Source organism: Colletotrichum phormii, assembly GCF_030913505.1.
Source record: "Colletotrichum phormii strain CBS 102054 chromosome Unknown BDP81scaffold_10, whole genome shotgun sequence".
In the NCBI taxonomy this organism is placed as follows: domain Eukaryota; kingdom Fungi; phylum Ascomycota; class Sordariomycetes; order Glomerellales; family Glomerellaceae; genus Colletotrichum; species Colletotrichum phormii.
The window spans coordinates 1,017,073-1,038,156 of record NW_026851452.1 but is presented as its reverse complement, the minus strand read 5'-3'; the positions used below and the strand labels follow the sequence as shown (position 1 = coordinate 1,038,156).

General features: G+C 52.5%; 7 protein-coding genes across 7 annotated transcripts; 5 read left to right on the top strand and 2 right to left on the bottom strand.

Annotated features, from left to right (window-relative positions):
- The first annotated feature begins 35 nt into the window (after window positions 1–35).
- On the top strand, window positions 36–1,990 carry BDP81DRAFT_481309 (WD repeat domain-containing protein). Its single transcript, XM_060594961.1, has 3 exons — window positions 36–713; window positions 770–1,471; window positions 1,526–1,990. Exons 1-3 carry the CDS (start codon window positions 139–141, stop codon window positions 1,890–1,892), a joined length of 1,644 nt encoding a protein of 547 aa, XP_060445323.1. The 5' UTR covers window positions 36–138; the 3' UTR covers window positions 1,893–1,990.
- On the bottom strand, window positions 1,959–4,316 carry BDP81DRAFT_428190 (DnaJ domain-containing protein). The gene is made up of 5 exons (XM_060590405.1): window positions 4,140–4,316; window positions 3,783–3,895; window positions 3,655–3,724; window positions 2,762–3,598; window positions 1,959–2,709 (listed from the first exon to the last, which is right to left on the bottom strand). The coding sequence occupies exons 2-5, from the start codon at window positions 3,816–3,818 to the stop codon at window positions 2,390–2,392; spliced, it is 1,263 nt and encodes a 420-aa protein (XP_060445322.1). The 5' UTR covers window positions 3,819–3,895; window positions 4,140–4,316; the 3' UTR covers window positions 1,959–2,389.
- A 2,219-nt stretch (window positions 4,317–6,535) lies between these two features.
- BDP81DRAFT_319994 (uncharacterized protein) lies at window positions 6,536–7,816 on the top strand (the record flags this gene model as incomplete). The annotated part of the gene is made up of 6 exons (XM_060584488.1): window positions 6,536–6,583; window positions 6,640–6,739; window positions 6,844–7,382; window positions 7,440–7,496; window positions 7,571–7,701; window positions 7,777–7,816. The coding sequence occupies 6 exons, from the start codon at window positions 6,536–6,538 to the stop codon at window positions 7,814–7,816; spliced, it is 915 nt and encodes a 304-aa protein (XP_060445321.1).
- A 210-nt stretch (window positions 7,817–8,026) lies between these two features.
- Window positions 8,027–9,494, top strand: BDP81DRAFT_27219 (cytidine deaminase). Its single transcript, XM_060582938.1, has 3 exons — window positions 8,027–8,710; window positions 8,810–8,891; window positions 8,948–9,494. Exons 1-3 carry the CDS (start codon window positions 8,355–8,357, stop codon window positions 9,023–9,025), a joined length of 516 nt encoding a protein of 171 aa, XP_060445320.1. The 5' UTR covers window positions 8,027–8,354; the 3' UTR covers window positions 9,026–9,494.
- Window positions 9,495–11,999: 2,505 nt separating this feature from the next.
- BDP81DRAFT_428169 (ATP-dependent RNA helicase eIF4A) lies at window positions 12,000–14,300 on the bottom strand. The gene is made up of 5 exons (XM_060590404.1): window positions 13,930–14,300; window positions 13,683–13,757; window positions 13,536–13,604; window positions 13,122–13,480; window positions 12,000–13,066 (listed from the first exon to the last, which is right to left on the bottom strand). Exons 1-5 carry the CDS (start codon window positions 13,961–13,963, stop codon window positions 12,413–12,415), a joined length of 1,191 nt encoding a protein of 396 aa, XP_060445319.1. The 5' UTR covers window positions 13,964–14,300; the 3' UTR covers window positions 12,000–12,412.
- Window positions 14,301–14,944: 644 nt separating this feature from the next.
- On the top strand, window positions 14,945–16,710 carry BDP81DRAFT_319660 (F-box domain-containing protein; the record flags this gene model as incomplete). The annotated part of the gene is made up of 2 exons (XM_060584454.1): window positions 14,945–15,306; window positions 15,543–16,710. 2 exons carry the CDS (start codon window positions 14,945–14,947, stop codon window positions 16,708–16,710), a joined length of 1,530 nt encoding a protein of 509 aa, XP_060445318.1.
- A 1,885-nt stretch (window positions 16,711–18,595) lies between these two features.
- Window positions 18,596–20,891, top strand: BDP81DRAFT_320016 (smr domain-containing protein; the record flags this gene model as incomplete). The annotated part of the gene is made up of 3 exons (XM_060584491.1): window positions 18,596–19,536; window positions 19,592–20,278; window positions 20,333–20,891. The coding sequence occupies 3 exons, from the start codon at window positions 18,596–18,598 to the stop codon at window positions 20,889–20,891; spliced, it is 2,187 nt and encodes a 728-aa protein (XP_060445317.1).
- Between the last annotated feature and the right edge of the window lie 193 nt (window positions 20,892–21,084).

The following is a 21,084-nucleotide window of genomic DNA, read 5'->3' as shown; positions in this document are numbered from 1 at the left end:
TTTTCCTCAGACATCCGGTGGTGGGGCATTTACTCAAATGCAGATGAGTCTGAAGTGAAAGTTCTACGTCCCTTGCAGGCGCAACTTCAACTCATGCCAATTGAGCACGAACAACACTGAATAAGTCGCATTTTCACGATGAAGGTTCCCTACAACTGTCTAGAGCCTGCGGGTAATGTGGTCTTTGCTGCCAGGGGTGGAAAGATTCACTCGTTCAGCCTGGAAGATGGCGCTCACATCTCAACATGGAAGCATCCCGACGTCGAAAAGGCTGTTGCTGCTGCTGCGTCGGCTGCTGCCGCCAAAGTTGAGATTGAAGTGAGTTCCGGTGTTCCCACACCTTCAAACCCGGCCAACGACGATGATGAACCACCCGCCAAGCGTCAGAGAGTAGAGAGCGGCAAAGAAGACAAGGCGGAGGTACAGGAAGAAGCCAAGGATGTCGATGCCATGGTTGTCGATAGTGAACCTCAGAAAGCCGAACACCAGAAGAGGGATAGGAGAAAGGGTACCAAGAACATGAGGCGAAACAACCGGGATGGTCAGCAAAACAACCGCGGCACGGCGTTTGCGAGAGTCCCAGACTATCCCGTCATTACCATCATGACGACTACTAGTAACGGAAGTCACTTGTTAGCCATCTCGGGTCATGACAAGTCTCTTTGGGTCTTTGAGCACGACGGCAAGGGAAATCTGAAGGAGTTGAGCCAGAGGTACGTTGTCCGACTTACACCGTCATGTACACTAGCCTTAACACATATCTCAAAAGACAAATGCCTAAACGTCCCTGCTCGGTTCTCATCTGCCCAGACAACGAAACAGTCTTGAGTGCAGACAAATTCGGCGATGTCTACTCTCTGCCGCTGATCCCCTCGGAAGCTTCACAATCCTCCGAGGCCGCGGGCCAGCCCGAGGCCGCCCCTGAGACGGCTCCCGCAGCTGCCAAACCCTTCACGCCGGAAGCGAACTCCTTCACCGTACACTCCAAGAGCAATCTCCGCGCTCTCCAGAGCCAGCTGCGTGAGCAGCAGAAGTCGAAGCGCGACGTCACAAAGGAGCAGCCGACGTTCGAGCACACGCTCCAGATCGGCCACGTCTCCATGCTCACTGCCCTGACGCTCGCGTCAAAGGGGCCCCGGCGGTACATCATCACGGCCGACCGCGACGAGCACATCCGCGTCTCGCGCTTCATGCCGCACGCCCACGTCATTGAGGGCTTCTGCCTCGGTCACGCCAACTTCATCAGTGCGCTTACGCTGCCAAGTCAGGACGTTTTGGTCTCCGGTGGTGGAGACAGCGAGCTGTTCGCCTGGGACTGGGAGAACGGTAAGGTCCTATCCAAGTTCGATGTCCTGGGACAAGTTCAGCAAATCGACAAGGAGACTACCAAGGTCGCTGTGTCCCAGCTGCTCTCGGCCAATGTCACGGAGAACGGCTTGCAGGTGCCTGTCGTTCTGGTAGTGTGCGAAAGGTTCGTCACTCTTATATCTAACACCAAGTTCATGGCAGCTAAGACATCATCTAGTGTTTCTGCCATTCTCGTCCTTCGTTTGGCGGAAGACAACACCCTTTCACATGTACAGACCATCTCGCTCCCTGGAAACCTGCTTCACGTAGCACCGATTGTTACCGAAAACTCAATGACGAGCATACTGGTGACCATTGACCCGGCAGAGAACGAAGATGCACCCAATGGTATCGTCTCTTTCAGATGGACCGGCGCCGCCTTCTCGTCCCAGGACCTTGAGATACAGGACGCAAGCGTGAGTGAGGCTGAGTTCGACATGTCTCACGAGCAGGTAAGAAAGCTGTTGTACAATACCGAGGACTTGCGCAAGCGTGGTGATGATGAGCAAGGAGAGGAGGCAGAGGGCGAGCCTGTGGCGAAATAATTAACGTGAGAGGTTGCGTCATAATTTACGTTGCGAGCACTGTATATATCAGGTGGGCAAAAGCAATTCAGGCACGTTTATCATCAATTCGATTTAGCGAATTATCCTCTCTATGACCGTGAACGCCTTCCTCCCAAGTCTCGAATGTCCGTCGAGCAAAAGAAGCCAAGTGATGTTTTGAGAATAAGCACGCGCTGGACCAGTTTCCCCTGTTACTGTGTGCTGGTCCACTTGAATCCAGCCTCCATTCTCGACGAACCTGACACGGGCGTCTAGACAAGACGTCGTGGCTGGTTGATTCCCGCCATCTGAGAAAGGTCTCCCAACGGCGAACCCCTTAACCGTTTCCATGCAACCGTGTCCATCCATTCGTGACTGGAGAAAATATGCAAATTTCGTTCTGTCGAACAGGTTCGTGAAAAGAAACCTCGCCCGCGTCCTCTTCCCCTCACCGCGCCGAAGATGCTCATAATATCAATATCGGAACATGACGTCATTTACTGAGAAGCGCACTGCACGCGCTCGGCACCGCCGTGGCCGTCCTCATCGTCCTCGTCCATACCGCCAGCACCTCCGAAGACTCTAGCCTGGGAAGAGTTGTCGAGATCCTCGAGGTCGGCGGGCTCGGTCATAGCCTCAGGGGGAGGAACGGTCTGCAGCGAAGGGGCGGGAAGCAGCTTCTGGAGAGCCTCGAAGGCCGCGGGGTCCTCAGTCCAGCCCTTCTCGGGGAACTTGACGTTGAACTGGATGTAAAGGTTGCCGAAGTCGTGGTGTCTAGGAGAAGGCATACCCTGGCCGCGAACCATCTTGACAGCGTCTGGGACGTATTAGTAATTATAAACACAAATGGAGCACAGGAATCAACATACCAGGTGCAATGGCTTCACCGGGAAGGATCTCGATGCTGAGCCACCTGTCGTCGAGGTGCTCGATGTAGATAGTTCCACCAGCCAGCGCAGTCACCAGCTCGATCTCGCACTGGTACAGAAGGTCGTCCTCCTTGCGAGTGAAGCGGTTGTGGAGCTTCTGCTCGATCTCGAAAACAACGTCACCGGCCTGGATACCAGGTGCCTGGTCACCTTCGCCACGGAACTCAACCTTGGTACCGCTTCTGACACCACGGTCGACGTGGACGTGGAGAACCTTGCGATCGACAATGGTCTTCTTTCCGTTGCACTGCTTGCAGCGATCCTTGTCCTTGATCGTCTCACCCTCTCCGTTACAGTCAGGGCAGACAGTCTGGAAACGCTGGATCATGGGACCCATTTGTCTCATCATGGTCTTCATACCGTGGCCATCACAGCCAGCGCAGCGCTTGACAGCGCCCTCCTTGCCGCCACGGCCCTCGCACTTGGAGCAGATGACGGATCGCTGAAGAGCCAGCTTGGAAATCTTTCCGCGGTAGACATCCTCGAGGGAGACCTTGTGGGTGTGGTGAATCGTGCGAGCCTTGGGGGGTCCGCGGTTTGGCATGCCGCCGCCACCGAACATGCCTCCGAGGCCGCCGCCGAAGCCGCCACCGGAACCGAAGAACTGAGCAAACAGATCCTCGGCAGCCATGCCACCACCGCCGCCAGCACCACCTTCGAGACCAGCCTCGCCATATTGGTCGTAGACAGTGCGCTTCTGGGAATCGGAAAGAATTTCGTAGGCGTGGGAAATCTCCTTGAACTTCTCCTCAGCATCGGGGTTGTGGGCGTTCTTGTCTGTGGAGATCTTGTCAGCAAGTCCGTGGCGATGCGGCGGATTCGTTGGTGCCTACCAGGATGATACTTCAGGGCATTTGTCTTGTACGCCTTCTTCAGCTCCTGTTCGGTCGCCGTCGGCGCAACCTGTTCCGATGTTAATAATCTGTCCCAGCTACACGAGGGGCATGTATGTCAAACGTACGCCGAGGGTTTCGTAGAGCTTCGTTTCTTTGACCATCGTGCTGGTTGGTACAGTAATCCTTATCTAAGACTTGGCGATAAACCGGAGTTCTGGATAGGAATCTATGGAGGGGCCTTGAGTAACCAAACGTCAGCTGAACGAATCGAAAACGGTTCGCTAATTTCGCAATGTCGTCTTGCGCATCCCCGCCCTTGTAGCGCAGAAAAGGAGAGGCGAAACAGAGGAATGTCGGGTTTTTTGGCGGCTTCGAGGCAAAGCCGTTCCAGCACGTAGAATAGGGAAGGCGGATTTGCTTTGGCGGGTAAAAACACAACTCGGATTCGCTTTGCGCTGCAGAAAACACCGAAGGGTACTCACTTTTTGAAAGAAGCCGACAATGACGATTGCGCAACTGGGTATCTGATGTAAACTAGAAAGAGGGAGGTAGTTGCGGGGGAAAGTAGAAAAAAATTGAGAAGAGATCTGTAGCCGGGCTGGCGAGGAAGTTAATGATGGGTGAGGTTCCTGGCGGGGAGGAGTACGGTGGAAATGTACCTTGGCTGAAGGGACCGAAGTGCGCTAGTGACGGGACACTGGGACACTGGATTTTTCACAATAAAGGGAGAAGCAGGCTGCAAAGGCGGGTCGCCTTGCGCATGTCCCGCGCCCAAATGGCCCCAAATTGAAATCGATGGAAGAAGATGGAATTCTTTCCAGCCACTGTGGCGGTGCTGATGATGCAATACCTGCAGCCTCTACCAGTGTCTATGTCCTCTCTGTCCACACCTGGTCCGAGGGATCCCTTCGTCTCCTACCTGGAGCCTGGAGGACCATTAGGACCCTGATCGCCCCAGAAATAACTCTTTGTCCGCCTTCCAGGGGTCTCTGATAGCAGTTTGCGCCTTCTCTCAGCCTGATCTCCCTCACCCAACCCGCCTCGAAGCCTATTCTTATCCCATGCATCCGACGTATGGCACAAGTAGCCCTTTAACAATTTCCGACAATCCGGTCCCCACCACCCGACGGGAATCTTAGCTAAGCGGGGCCCAGACACCCAGAGGTGGATTTCTCATCCGTCATCGTCATCCAGCGCGATCGGTCCAGGACTCCAGTTTGGTCTCCAACGGACTTAACTCGCCGTCGGCGATTGCCTGCTAGTTGAGATGCTCGCTTACACCACTCGCCAGCTGAGTGCGAGACAACCACCTCGTGGTACTGTCACATATGTGTTCCGAGGCCGGCACTCACCCTATCAAATGCCCATCAAACAAATATCCGCGGTTATGAGTATTTTATTTCAACAGCTCGTCGGCGACACAACTTACGATTGCAACGCAAGTATCTTATTACTGCCGGAAACCCCCACGACATCGGCCAAAAGTATCAGCCTACTCTCGTGTTCTCGGTCACGCGAAGTCGCACCCTATTGTCCAGTATCGTCCCATCTAAGTGTTTGTTGAGGTTCCTTGACTTCCAGAATGTTGGCCCGGTTGCAAATGTGTTCACCCTCATCCTTCTCTCCTCCTGCAGATGTCCGTGATTTCGAACCTTGGGTAGTCAATGCGTATCTTGCCGTGCTCGGACAGTGTCGTCCTAGGAACGATATGCTGATTGTTCCTTCGGAAACACGGCACTGGATGAGCTCAGTATCCCAGAGAAAGATAAACTACAGAACTGTATTCGCCTAGAACGTCTTCCGCTTCTCGTTGCTGGAATACGACTGGCCTCACTGACGTCAGCACAAGCTGACCCTTAACCCTCATGGTTTTCGATGCTCAGCCAAGGCATTCCAGAACCATCGCTGCCAACACAGCTAGCTAATCTCATGGGTTACACCACGTTCCTCCCCCTGCATTGCGTTGCATTGAATCAAAGAAAGCTTGCGCGATTCCTCGACACATTGTTCACCTTTTCAAAGCTTGACTGCTTCGAACAGTCCGGACTAGCCACCAAAGATGTAGGTTGCAAAGGTTGCCAATAAGCATGGTCAACGATTGCATCTGAGTGGTCAGCAATACAGCACTACGAGATGAAATACGACGATGGTCGACTCACACAACGACCAACAACTCTTGAAGTGCATATGATAGGCCAATCTGCAAGGTGTTGCTGCAACGGCAGAAGCTGGCGGGGGAGATATGAGCATCTCCGTCGTCCGGGCCCTAGACAGGAATCGTCCAATCAGACAAAGATGATTTGAGCACCGATATGAGCATTAGGCGCGAATCCCAATGGACACCCCGCGTGGACCGAAAGCTGGGGTTTATGTCGACCCCAAAGCAACGAAAAACACCGTTAGCTAGTTTGGCGGACTGAGCTGTGCCATGTCGTTTCGCTCAAGAACAACGTAGACAAAGACTGATTTCTCAACACAGCAAGTGAAACAACACGTGGATCCATGGTGTCTGGATTGATCGATCCATTGCAGTTAATTCCTTATCAGAAAACAGCATAAGTCTTGCACTGATTGTAGGCAATTTCGCCTCCACAACCTAGTAGCTGCCAGTCCTGGTGCTCTCCTCGGAGAAGCATCATTTTAGCCCGCGTGTAGGTGACGGCATTGGCCTGTTTGGGCATGCAGGCTTGAGCCGCTCAAAGTCTAGGCCTGAGTGTGGCACAACTTGAGGTTATTTCTTCTGCCCCTGAAGTGTTGTGTTGAATTTTACCAATTGTCCTTGCCATCCCTTATTCTACCTGAGAGACGTCCAAAGTTTTGTTCTTTGACCGTAGTTACGATTCAGCATTATTTACACTTCATCTGATTTTCTTTGAAGATGGATACGACCGTGGACTTCAGTCCCTACCGCGCCGATGGCAAGCTTGTACGTCAGTGTTACCATTATAAGTCTATGCGTGATGTGCTAAGTATTGTGGCCAGTATGGCTTCGTCTGCGTTGTCACGGGCGCTGCTCAGCCTGTTGGACGGGCTATCATCGAGGAGCTGGCAGGCAGGAGCTTGTTCGCTACCTCGAGGAGGCGTCGCTAACACATAGACAGCTCATGGAGCCGCTTCCATATACGGTAAGATTAGAACCGGTATCTTGAGTGACAACGACGACAGAAACTGAATGACACGGTCTAGCATGCGACAAGACAGTCAGTGATGAGACGGTCAAGCCTCTGGTCAATAAGGTGCACCAAGAGCACCCGAACACCAAGATCATTCCCTACCCGTTCAACGTTGCCAAAGAAGAAGAGACTCTGGTCCTTATTGACGAGCTTCTCAACGCCTTTGGACGCCTCGACATCTGGGTATCATCAGCAGGTCTGCTGGGGCCCCCGTCCATCAACGAAACGACACCGGCCGACCTCCAGCGGTGCTTCGAGGCACATTCCATGGCACCCTTCTTTGCGCTCAAGTACGCGCCTCCCGCCATGGCCAAACTGACGGAAAAGCAATCTTACCCGAACGCGGCGCCCAAGAGCCAGAAGTACGGCAGCATCATCGTCATCAGCAGCGTGGCATCGACGTACGGCGGGTGCTGGGAGCCGTGCTATACGATGGCGGCCCACGCCGCGCTCGGTGTCGTGAAGGCCGGCGTTGCGGTGCTCAAGGGCTCGGGAGTGAGGATCAACTGCATTTCTCCGGGCCAGATTGATGTTGGTCTAGATTTGAACGGGGTAAGAGTTCTTCGCTTCACTAGGCCGAGCAGACAGCTGATCAATGCAACCTAACAGGTCGATATGAAGGGGATGAACTCCCAGTTCCCACCTGTGGTTTTGCAAGGAAAGGAAGTAAGTCGAAAACGGGAGGTGATGAAACGGAGTATAAGCCCGATGAATCTAGCAACTGGTACCCGTCATCCAAGGCCTCCGAGGCAAGCGTGGGCCTCGAGCGACCGGGTAGTCCTCAAGAAGTAGCTCGAGTAGCCGGGTTTCTAGCTTCGGGCTTCAGCTCCTACGTCACGGGAGCAAACCTTGTGGTTGACGACGGCTCTTCGTAAGTGTATCCCATCAAGGCACATCTCGTGACCCCATAAATCAAGGCATTAGCTAACGGATATCGATTACCTAGTGCCATGAACCCGCTTACGATATCCCTCGGCAAGGCGTAAGTCGGCTTTGAAGGTAGGCAGGTAGTCAGCTGAGAATGAGACTGCGGGGTTATCCAATGGTTGCAGAACGTCAAGGCGCGCCGCCTACATGCTGGTCATACGGGGAATGTCCGTCCAATCCGGGGATCGAATGTCATGAGTGTAAGCAGCCCAACTAGGCAGGAAATTTGGAGGCGGAAACGGACATCTGCGATGATGGTTGGAGAGGACGGGAGGAATCATGGCAATTGCGGGTTTTCGGTTCCGAAACTGATAGCAAAAAGATTACTTCGAGGAGACGCAAACGGAATTCGGAGACGGCCGGGGGTCGCTATTGGCACCCGGACCCCCCATAAATGGAGCATGCCAGTGGCTCCCACAGAGGGCGTTCCCACCAGAGAGACCCCCAAGAATAAACTAACACCAGCAGCCCGTAGACCTATCATCCAACTACACACATAGGATCATAGATTCATCTCACACATCATATCCGATTCCTCATCTCACAAACTCATCCTATAACATACTCACTCACGTCGTTCCTCTCACTTCTTGCAACATGGGCTTCACACCAGAGGTTTTCGATGTCGCCACTGAGTCTCAGACGGCCGAGACGGCCAAGAAGTACGGACTTACCCCAGCCGAGGTGACTAAGCTTCACCAAAAGGCGACGGCAGCAAAGGCGACGGCATACTGCCCTTACAGTCAATTCCGTGTGGGAGCGACACTCTTATCTAAGGACGGCAAATATACATCTGGAGCCAACGTTGAGAATGCCTCTTATCCCGTTGGCACGTGTGCCGAACGAGTAGCGTTTGGCAAGGCCATCACGGAGGGTATTCGAGGATTCAAGGCTGTCGCCGTAGCCACCGATATCGAAGCTCCGTGTAGCCCATGTGGCATGTGCCGGCAGTTGTGAGTCAACCCCTTTGTAACGCCCCAGTCTTCTTCACACAATCTTCAGAGGGGTATCATGAACCGCTGAGGCAGCCTTTAACTGATAATTTTCACTAGCATCCGTGAGTTCGTGGACCTGGAGACGCCTATTATCATGTTCAACAAGGACGGAAAATACGTCGTCATGAGACTCGAAGCTGTAAGTTTACAAGACCAAGTCATTGAGAAAACCCTTGAGCTGATCATCGTGAATAGCTTCTCCCGCTATCGTTTGGCCCTGAGTACCTCCCGCCACCGGATGTTCTGGAGAAGGCCCGGGCCGGTGGAATTTAGGCCACTGTACAGTCCGTCATCGTGTCGGACGGTTAGGTCAGAACCTGCTGGCGCATGCGCTCATCAGCCTTAAGTGTGTGGAAGGAATTCTATGCGGTGGTGACGAAATATTTACACGGCCTTCCTTGGTACAGTGTAATGAGGTATAAATGAGTGGCGCAACCTGGCGGTGGGTGATTTGGCGTTGATATCGGGTAAGGAAGGGAAAGTTTGCTTGGCCGGGGTGATGAGAAATGAGCTGCTTGAGTCAAGTTAGGTCGATGCAGACGGGCGGTTGATTAGCATTCGATCCCACTTTACGCCTTTGGCGGGATCTTGCATTGAGTTGTGGTCAATGATCTGTGGCCTTACCTATCTAAATCCCGATCAGATTTGTCACTCATGATGTGCTCCTGGCCCGTCGTAATGCTTGGGACGCGTATCATGCCCAACAAAAGGTCCGAAGTACAATTTGCTTATATAAAGCTACGCGGTAATAGTCCTTACCCCTTGATTGACGAAAGATGGGTTTCATCATCAAGTGCTTTGCAGCGTCAATTGTTCTTCGATGGACTTATTCGATGGATGAGCACCCCCGGGTCAAACATCGCGGGTGAGTAACTTGGGAGTGGAGAGGTCCAGAACAAAGAAAGAAGCCGGCAGAACTCCTTTTGGCCTTTACCTTAAATATATGAACCATAATCTCTCCCATATGTTCCGGTTCTTACAATGCCATCATTTCAAGACATTGACAATACATCGTCGAACCCTTAGCAATATCATGGCATGCAACACCCAGCTACTACTTTGAGCTAACAGATCATGCTATGTTGTGGCTTGTGGACTTGACAGCATCTTGTAACGAGTCAAAGGCATCATGAAATGTAGACAAAAGAAGGAATAAAGCAGATATCCTGATGGCCGGTCTAACATTACACGAGTTTGGATTCTGACACTTATCAATGGACGAATGAACATCGTCTCTTACTAGCAGATGACTGTAAATTATATGCTCTCGTTGCATGTTTGAACAGCCTTGCTTTTGACAATCCTAACTTACTGTATAGAGATGTTTTGATATGTGACCGACCTACCAAGTTTCCGGCATCAAGAGTCCATTCTTTCTCAATGGGCAAGGTGCTTCATTCACCATTCGAGAGTTTCAAAGAACCATACCCTATTGTCTACCGCCATGTCGTTGGCGGCGCCTATCTTTACCGCCTTCGCAAGGAGGCTCTTCAGCCGTGCATTGCTCTGAATTCGCGCTTCTGGCATGTCATGTCTTAATCAGGGTCTGATAGAAAGCAACGTCTAAACATGCGGACTCGAAGCTGTACGAAGTACTACCCCGAGATGCGCCGGCAATGCGGCCCCGTATAAGTGGACAGGGACCAGTTTCCCTATCTCACGCCCCCCCTGGCAAGGGACATATTCCTCGTTTAGTTGCATACACTCAATAGTTTCAATGCAGGTTTCAATACCGCTTCCTTGCAACCCTAACGAACTGCCCAAACGAAACGAAACGGAAGGGGGGGGGGTTTCCCAGGGGTGGTCCCCCCGACACACTTCAGACGGTCTTTGACAGGACGAAGGGAGAGAAGGGGAGGAGGGAAAGGCCGGAAGGGCCAGGGCAAGGAGGGGAGGGGGGATTCTGCTGTAAGTGAGCAGGAGCGGACCAGGAAGCAAAAAAAAAAAAAAAAGAATAAAAAAAAATTTCCCCCCAGGCATGAAACTTTTCTTCCCCTCCACCAAGGTCTATCCGCACACAACTTGAAACCCTCATCGGCCGGGCCACAAAAATTGTTGTCTGCGCGCCGATGCAGCGCACCGGTCTTCCCGGGGTGTTCAACGGGAAAGAAAAAAATCACATTCTTCATGTTGAGTACAATACCAAGTGTTTGAAGCGCTACAGGAGAAGATCTTGATTCTTTTAGTTCGTGGTAAGCGACAATGAGTCTCGATAGTAACTTTGGTGGTGACGGGGTCTTGGTGTGTTTGGCGGGGTAAAAGACCGGTCTCCCGCAAATCCCCCACCAAAGTTTTCACAGCACTGACATTCAGGTTCTCGTTGAGGAGGGGTGTTTTTGCTCCCCCTCTGGCCTGAGGATGTGAAGCCTGGAAGATGGCTACTGCCTCAGGCGCGCAGCACGGACCAGAAGGTGTGCACGCGCGAACCCTCTATAGGGAGCCAAATTAGCTCTGAATTTCGCCTTCGGGCATTTGGTCAATTTGAAACGATACAGAGAAGATGTAAGTTTATCTCCGAGGTCCCAAGTTCGAATCACGAAGCAGTCACTGACTTCCCTCACAGTAGCATGGCCCCTGCACTAAGGATGACACGCTCAATCAAAGAGAAGCTACCAATTTTTTTGAGCTTTTTTTCTATGTGCTTAAAATTATCGTCGAGCAGTTGAATGTGTTTTTACGGGATTTCTACATAGGATACTTGCCGCGCAAAACTCGATAGAATGAAAGGAAGGGAAGAGGAAAAAAATTTCAGTGGACGCTTGGGCTCAAGGCAGGCCGCCCCACCCTAGGGACAAGAAGTTGAACCGTGGGTTGTATGGATGCGTCGAGCCACGAACGTTGTGAGCTTCTTTTCATCTGGAATGCGATTAGAGACGTTGAATCCACGGCCCGCCCACGTGGCGCAGCCCAACCTCGTCCGATGGGCTGGTGTCTCTCCGAGTGCCTTGATAACAGGACACGCACTGCGTGTTAGTGTGTCTGAATGAACTCCGGCCACTTGCAAGCCTGTATGGTGGAACATCCGAGAGCGATGCTCCATGTCGTGGCAGCAATTCGCCCTGCCATGCCCGAGTATCCAGCCTCGTGCATGCTCGCCCCGCTTCCTTCGTTGAAACCCTGGCGGTAAGTTGCCGTACGGCCATAGTGTCCAGAGAGGAGTTTGGAGAGCTTCGCCGTGACTTCCTGATACAACATATACCAAGACACATATTCATACAATCACTTTCAACAAGAGGGACACAGAGAGTACTTTTAAGAGAAGATTCATCGTAACGTGGCCCCTACGTACAGAGAGACTAGGAAACCGAAAATCAAAAACTAGAACCCTTGCCAATGATTCTTTTAGGTACCAGTCCGCCGCACCTTCGTGGTATTAAGGTGCCAAAAGACTCGTAAGCCGTTCCGCATGCAAGCCAGTTTTCAATTCCACCCATGAGTCGGGGCGCGTCCAGCAGTCAACCAAGAAGATGGTATGCTGGCCACGCCCTGTGACTCGCCAGGTAGCCTTCCGCGATCTATCAACAAACAAGTCCTGATGAATCTCGAGTAAAATCCACCCTCAAGCGTCAGTGCCAGATCCGGTGCGTGATCGATCTCGGCAGACAACAGGGCCTGTTCCGTTCCAAAGAGAAAGTATGCGTGTATCCGTGAATTCGTTACTTAGATGAGGTCGGCAACGTTCATGGGCATCTCCTCAATCTGGGTGCTGTAGAACTGCTCAATCTCTCTCATCATGCGGACGTCCTCGGCGGTAACGAAGTTGATGGCAACACCCTTACGTCCGAAACGACCACCACGACCGATGCGGTGGATGTAGTTCTCGCGGTTGGCGGGAAGGTCGTAGTTGATGACCAGGGAGACCTGCTGGACATCGATACCACGGGCCAGAAGGTCAGTGGCGATCAGGACACGGGAAGATCCGGAACGGAACTCCTTCATAATCAGATCACGCTGAGCCTGGTCCATGTCACCGTGCATGGCGGAGACGGTGAAGTCACGGGCAGTGAGCTTGTCGGTGAGCCAGTCAACCTTTCTGCGGGTGTTGCAGAAGATGACAGCTTGGGTGATGGTGACAGTCTCGTACAAGTCGGAGAGGGTGTCGAGCTTCCACTCCTCCTTCTCAACGGCAATGTAGAACTGCTTGATACCCTCAAGAGTAAGCTCGTCCTTCTTGACGAGAATGCGGACGGGGTCGCGCATGAACTTGGTGGTGACCTCGAGGACGTCCTGGGGCATGGTGGCGGACAGAAGGACGACCTGGGTGCTCTGGGGAAGGAGCTGGAAGATGTCGTAGATCTGCTCGGTGAAACCGCGCTGAAAACATATGTTAGCATGTAGTCGAGCAAAATCCAAGTCTATCAAAACTTACAGAAAGCATCTCGTCGGCCTCGTCAAGGACGAACATCTTCATGGAATCGGTCTTGAGGAAGCGGCGCTGGATCATGTCGTGGACACGGCCAGGGGTACCGACAACGACCTGGGGACCGTCCTGAAGGGCCTTCATGTCGTCACGGACGCTGGTACCACCGATGCAGGCGTGGCACTCAATGTTCATGAAGTCGCCGATGGCGACAACGACCTTCTGGATCTGCTGGGCAAGCTCACGGGTGGGAGCAAGGATGAGGGCCTGGCAAGCCTTGACGTTGGTGTCAATCTTCTGGAGGACAGAGACGGAGAAAGTGGCGGTCTTGCCAGTACCGGACTGAGCCTGGGCAATGACATCGTGGCCTGGGCAAAGCATGAGCAACTGTATTCGCAAAGTGAAAGTGGTTATTGAACATACCCTTGATGACGGGCATGATGGCACGCTGCTGGATGGCGGAGGGACGCTCGAAACCGTAGGCGTAGACACCTAGCGAAGCAAAGTCAGCAACATGGTCCACAGTGAGGGTATTTCCGCCCGAAAATTTTTGAGCGCGGGAAAACATACCACGAAGGAGCTCCGACTTGAGGTTCATGTCATCGAAGGAGTCGACGGTCTCATCGTAGTTCGACTCGATCTGGCCTGTAAAGAGGTATTTGTTAGCGACTTGTCGTCTTTCGAAAATGCGCTAGGCGCCGAGGAGAGGGAGGGGGAGGTGGCCGGTCGGTCACTCGTAGACGACGACCTCAACGTCGATAGCCGAAGCCTTCCTCTGCCGAGTCCACGATCCCTCATATGTAGGCGCAAGACTTACCCTCAGGCACATCCTCAAGACCCTTGTCAGCCATGATTGCGGTTGTGTTGTGGGAAAAAATCTAGATCACAAGCACAGCTTGGAATCTAGAAATATCGTCGCGAAGGTGGGGTTTGGCGAGGGGCTGGAAAATCGCAAACGTCTCGTTGGAGAGTTTTGCGAAATGTGTCGACGAATCGAAGTCTAAGAATTAAAGTCTCAACTAGATCCGATACTCTTGGCGAAACGCAAGAGTAGAACTGAATCTAGGAAGAAAGGTGCGTTTGGTTTGGTTGTTCGTGGGGTGATGGTGCACGTTGATTGTTCGGGGTGGGAGGTGAAGTTTTTATCAGCAGCTGCAGGAATTCTTGACCACGTAAAAAATTTCCTGGCGGCGGGCGGCCCCTCGTTTTATGCGGTAAGCGAGGTGGCGCTAAACGGAGACAGGCAGGATGGGTGATTAGGGCACACCTGCCGTGCCGTCCTCAGTGAATGAGCGATCACTAGCAGTGCAGCTATGGGACCGGAGACTGCTGTCGGCGGAACTCAGCGCTGGGAAGGCCGGAGATAGCAGGAACGACAGAAGGCACAGCAGCCGCACTTGCCTGCTAAATTTTCTGACCTTGTCGCCCGACCCCCTCTAGGATGCGATGTGGCGGAATGCCTGCCAGATTTTCATCTAGACAATCTTCATGCATTAATTGAGTCACAGAACATGTTTATCGAAGCATGTGTCCGCCACGCACTGCTGCTACCCAACACCTAGCTCGTACCACCTGCACCCGCGATGCCGCTATGCCCAGTGACATGATTCCTTGTACAGCTTTTTTCTCGTCTCATTTTCACACCCTTCTTTCTCCTTTGACTTCAGACTGTTAGACTCTTCAGCCTTTTTGCTTGCCTGCTTTCTCCAACGTCACCCCCGCCACTAACTTTTTTTTTTTTACCTTTTAGCCAAAAGCAGCAGACACACATGTCAATGTTCTCCCAATAACCCAAGGATCCTAGTTGCTCGCCTACCTACCTAGTACCTTACATGGCGAACGATACCTCATCTGTGCCACACCATGGCACTGTATCCAATGGCCGGACCAACAACAGCCATGCTGACAACACCAGCCTCGACAACTATGACTCAAAAGCCCTGGAAAATGCAGTCACGTCGACTGAGTCAATTCCAACCCATCCTTTGGGAGTGAAACCGCTGGGCAACCAGTATCTCTCGGGCCGTCCGAACGCTCGGAAACACATCGGATATCTGAAAATTTTGCCCGATGAGGCTCTTATGCTCCTTTTGGAGTATTTCGACGAGGATCGTCTCCGAAATCTAGGCTACACTTCCAGATTCCTTTACGCATTCTGCCGCTCAGATGACTTGTGGAAGACGCTATTTCTTCAGTAAGTCAGTTGCTTTGTTGAGTGGAGGAAAATCATGGGACTGGGTGTTATTGGTATTCATTAGCAAGAGCTGCGGATTACACAGTCACCCTGGTGGTTTCGCCCGATTGAAACAAGAGCTGTTCACGACCAGGTATTCCTGGTGACTCTTATTCCAAAATGATCAGATAAAGATACCGTGATCATTCGACTGAATCTTGGCGTGTAAACTATTGACTTTACTGACGGAACTTTAGATCTCACAGCTCAGGAAGATTTGAAGGCAAATGGCAGGGATCTTGGAGGGCTACCCAGCTGAAGCTCTCCTCTGAGCAACAGGCAAACATTGACTGCAGCAATGTCTTCTCTGACGTTATACACCGACCGTTTGTCTGTAGTCATGTAGACTTGAAGCAATTCACCTCAAGGATACCAACTCGCAACATGATCCGGCGCATGGAAACCCTGACTTACGAGGATTTCTCTGAGAACTGGACCGATACCCCTTTCGTTCTCACCAAATACATCCAGAAGTGGCCTGTCTGCTACGAATGGACTATCGATGCCATATCAAAACGCTACAATGATGTAGAGTTTCGCTCAGAGGCCGTTGACTGGCCCTTTTCGACCTACAACGAGTACATGAACAATAACGACGATGAGAGCCCTCTCTATCTATTCGACAAAAAGTTTGCCGAGAAGATGAAGATCGCGATTGAGCAAAAGGAGGGTGCGGCTTATTGGAAGCCGGAATGCTTTGGTCCGGATTTGTTCGAGCTTTTGGGAAAGGAACGGCCCGCCCATCGCTGGCTCATCATCGGACCCGAACGAAGCGGATCAACCTTTCATAAGGACCCCAACGGTACGAGTGCGTGGAACGCGGTGATCCAAGGTGCGAAATATTGGATCATGTTTCCACCCACGGCTATGGTCCCCGGAGTGATTGTCTCGCAGGACAGCAGCGAGGTCACCAGCCCCTTGAGCATCGCAGAATGGCTTCTCGAGTTTCATGCAGAAGCACGTCGGTTACCCGAGTGCGTCGAGGGTATCTGCCAAGAGGGGGAAGTTTTACATGTGCCGAGCGGGTGGTGGCATCTAGTGGTCAATTTGGAAAGCGGCATTGCACTGACCCAGAATTTCGTACCGAAAAATCAACTCTCCGAGGTTATCTCATTCCTGAGGGATAAGCCAGATCAAGTTTCTGGCTTCAAGCAAGAAGTAGCTGATCCATACGCGTTGTTCATCGAGCGACTGCGCCAGGAACAGCCAAATCTGTTGGAAGAAGCCCTTCTTATTTTGGAGAAGAAGAGCATTCAGAAAAAGAGGAAGTGGGAGGAAGCAGTGGGCGGAAGCCAGGCAGAGACCAGCGGAGGTGGCTTCAGCTTCGGATTCGGGGATGACCTGGATGACGAAGAAATCCCCTGAGCTGCCTGTTGTAGACGATAATACGGCGTACTGGAGCATGGAGATTTCTAATACCGGAAGGCAGAGGTCCTTCGTCGTTTCCGTCTTCCGAGTACATCACTCACTACTTTCAAAGACATGGCTACGTTAATGGAGGGAAGTGGAGAAAAGCCCTCGTCCTTCACATCTGGCGTCCGTGTACTTTTGTCCGACACACCTCGAAGGCAGCCCTTAGCTGAATGTCTATTGGGAACAAGGTACAAGAAGGGCTCCTTGGTTGAACCTTGCTCGGGTATCGCCAAAGTCAGCTTACTCACTCAGAAGGAGCGACGAGGATAGCACAAAGGGCGCATTGTGGCCGGCAAGGGCAGAGCTGAACAGAGGGTCGGCTACAATGAAAGCACCGAATAAAAAGGAATCTGTCTTTCAATCCCATTCAGTGGAACGTCGTCGAGTACCGCGCCGCTTAGCATCCAAGACTGGAGAGACAGTATGCCAATGTTTCCTTCCCAGTCGACAAGGTATCCGAATGGTCTCTCAAAAGCAAGAAACCCCTAGAAAGTGTAGTTTACCAAGATACTGGTCTTTCTCCCAAGTTATAGATAGGTCCATACTTCACATCTCAGGCCTCACGTCATATGCCGCTTCAAGCTCTCGCTGAAGTCAAACCCCTGGATATTCTTGAGTTCGAACAGTTAAGATGAAAATGTCACTCCTGGGTGGGGAGGGCGTGTCTTCCGAAGTTGAGGTACCTTAGTAGGGAGGGTACGTACTTCATTAGTTGCCCCGCCCCGTTGTGGTTGTCCCTGAGGACTCCCATCAGTGGATCACTGGATAGACAATTAGCAGGTGTGCTTCTTGGGGGTACGTCCCGGATATCCTAGTGTGCCTCATGATTGGCTACTTTCCGGTACGTGCCCGCTAAGCGTGAGCCCACTGACACTGGGTCCCAGTTCCCCGACCCCCGAAAGAGCTGTTAGCCAGCTGGTGGGTGGTGCATCATCCCTTCCTACACCTGGAGGTCCTGAACTCCTCCTCAACCCAAGGTAAGGTACCTAAGGTATTTGCCTGCATCCACAGGAGCGGTGCAGCGGCAGCAGCAGCAGCAGCAGGAAGCACGCACCCCAAGTACCCGACCGCAACTCACCTTACCTCTCCCGCCCTCAGGTGGCCCCGTCCCAGTTCCTGGTCCCCGTCCTCAGCTGAAGGGGGAACGACGACGTGCACTTGGCTGCATTTCCCACCATCCAAACCACCATCTCCAAATCTTCCACTTTCCTCCCGTCGTATCTCGCTTCTACCTTAGCCTTTCAACGGCTGGCAACAACGGCTCAGTCTGCGAACAATCCAAGTCCACCCGAACGGGGCAGCCTCTTTCTTTCGCGCACTTTATGCCCGTAATACCGACCGCCTCATCCAACAGCAAGCTCGAGACGATCCCCCCTCTGCCCCTGGCTCCGAAACCATGTGACGGAACCATCGAATCCCGCCCACCAACTTCGCTCTCATCGCCAACTCCCTCGCTTTGCTTCGATTACTCTTCCAAGCACACACAAGACTTTAGCGCATTCTACTTCTAGTGGTTCCGGCTTTGCTTCAGCGGACAGGACAGCTCGTCCACCTTCGAACTCAACCCCCCACGGCCACCCGCGAAGGCTGACATCCGACGTCAACTCCCACCTCAGCCCTGCCTGACGCTGCCGCAAACCACTGCCTTTACACTCCCGCCGCCTGCCTTACATAGTAGTTGCTCCGCTCCAAACCAAGACCGAATACCATCTATAAACGCGCCGTTGCGGTCTCGGCTCCAACCCTTACATACTCACGCAATATATACTCTTGACGCACCTTTGCTGCCTCCACCTGCTATCCCCAGGCCCGCGTCTCGGCCTCAAACCGCGCAAACATGGTTTCCGACGAGCACTATGAGATCTGCCTACCGATCCTCCAGGATGCCACCCTCGAGGACGAAGACAAGACGGACAAGCTAGAAGACCTTTTGCGAAACCAGACGACTCTGAATGGTTCCTCACTAGATAATGCGATTCTCGATGTGTTATGGCGATACCGTGATGGAAGTGGACTTGCGGCCTCCCCTCCTCCTATCCGTCAGACTATCTTACGGCGACCATCACCTGCATCATGGCGCGGCAATGCCACTCCCCTCTCTGGCTCGCCCAGACTTGGAGTTAGTCCTTTGGCCCCTCCAGGCTTTGTTCCGTCCTTTACTCCATCTTTCACGAGAACGAAATCGTCTGCGGCTTCTCCTTTCTCCTCTCCGAGACCCTCTCCGAGACTCGCCTTTGCGACACCCGCCATACCTAATAGCCCGAACTTGAACGCATACGAGTTCGCCAACGACAAGTCACCTTCTCACGAAACTTTTGGCGACTATCAGACAGAAAACGTGGAGTGGCTTGTCGCTGATGATGCTATCAGCGTTACATCATCTGTCGGAACCTCAAGTGGCTTGAATGCTGCTGCCCCTGAGTTCTCCTCCATGTCGTCACAGCAAGCTGATATGTCTCCATATGACATGCTGCGTTCAATACTCGGCCGGACGCGAACTGACGAGGAGATCGAAGCAGCCCTTGCGCTTCACGGCTATGATCTAAGCGCAACGATCGCGTCTATCATGGAAAGTCAGGCGCAAGAGAATGGATACAGCAGCTCGCAGCCAGACGACAATAAGGTGTCTCTGATAGGAAAGGCGCTGGCTGCGGAAGGACGGCCCACTACCCCGGCTGGACAAAGGTCGGGTATTATCTGCAAGTTCTACATGTCTACGGGACAATGCTTAAGAGCAGACTGCAGATTCAGCCATGACTTGAGCAATCATCTGTGCAAGTAAGTATCTACTCCTCCAGCCTTGAGTATACCCTCAACTAACATGAGTACCAAGATACTGGGTAATGGGCAATTGTTTAGCTGGCGAAACTTGCATATTCTCCCACGATCCAGCACATCTAATGAACAAGCTGGCGCTGGACGGGGCCAGTACTCCTCCAACCAAGCAGGCCAATTTGTCCGACTTGAACCTGTTTCCAGCACTTCCACCTGGCACGCCTGACCACATTGGCAGTTATAGTGGAAGCCCAGGTGTTACAATCGGGCTCACGCCACCACCCGGCCTGAAGCCGTTCTACGCGAGTGACAGCCCTCGGTCTAGGTCTCGCCCAGGAAGCCGACACCAGCAAGCGAGGGAACTTGTGGCTCCATCGCTGGACGATGCGGACGCATTCCCTACTCTAGGTTCTGCTGCGGCGAAGCAAGGCAAGAAGCACCACGGGAAAAGGGGTGGGCACGGCCACAATCACAAGGAGAATTATGCACCAAACTCTCTTGCTGAGATCGTCAAGATGTCGCCATCTCCAGGGCCAGCTTCACTCCGCCAAGATATCAAAAAGATTGGACGAAATGGAAGCTCGACCAATATCCGGAACGGGGAAAATAGTGCGGCAGCACAGGCGATTCAGAACCCGAAACACATTCCATGGTTAGAAACTGGTGAAAGAGCCAACAAGGCCTACCTTAAAGCTCGCCAAGAAGCCATCAAGCACGGCGGTCTTAGGAACAAGTTCCTCCAGAGGTAAGAGATCAACAATTCTTTAATGACGTTTCACGGGGCTAATCAATCGATCAGCGCCGCTCAAGCATGGAACCGAAATGATGCTAGGGCTGCCAAAGCTCTGAGTCTACGGGGCCAGAGTGAGAATGACCTGATGCGGAAGGCGCATCGAGAAGCCGCGCGCGAGCTCTACGAGGAACGCAACAGAGGCATTGCGAACAGTTCTGAGATATATGTCGACCTGCACGGACTTCATCCGGAGGAAGCCGTGGAATATCTGGAGCGAGTTTTGATGGAGAACGGCAAGGAGACTAGACCGATTTACGCCATTACCGGTACCGGTCACCACAGTAAGAACGGCAAGGACAAGGTCGGCAAGGCGATTCGTAACTTCTTGAACGAGTGGAGGTACGCCTATCGCGAATTCTCCGTCCCTGGAGATCGCAATAATATGGGTGGCATCTTGGGCATTGATGCTCGAAGCTACGACAAGGCGTTGGCACGCGAGGGAACGTCGAGTGCAGACGACAGTAAAGAGGAGGTTGATATCTTGAGTCAGGGTGTGGAAATTGGAGACGGCAAAGTCAGGATGCTTGTTAGGGATCCCCCGAAGGGACCTAGCGGGCGGCGATGACGACCGACTACCTAGAAGGAATGAAAAGACAATAAAGTAGAAAGAACCGAGAGTAGAAAAGGTCAACAAGACGCTCCAGGAGCGAACTCCTCTATCAAGATTATATCAAGGTCCTGGCGCGTTAATTATTGCAGTGAAGGTGATAGTAGAAGCAGAGCCGCTTTTACCTAAGGGAAGGTCGGGCGGGTATCTG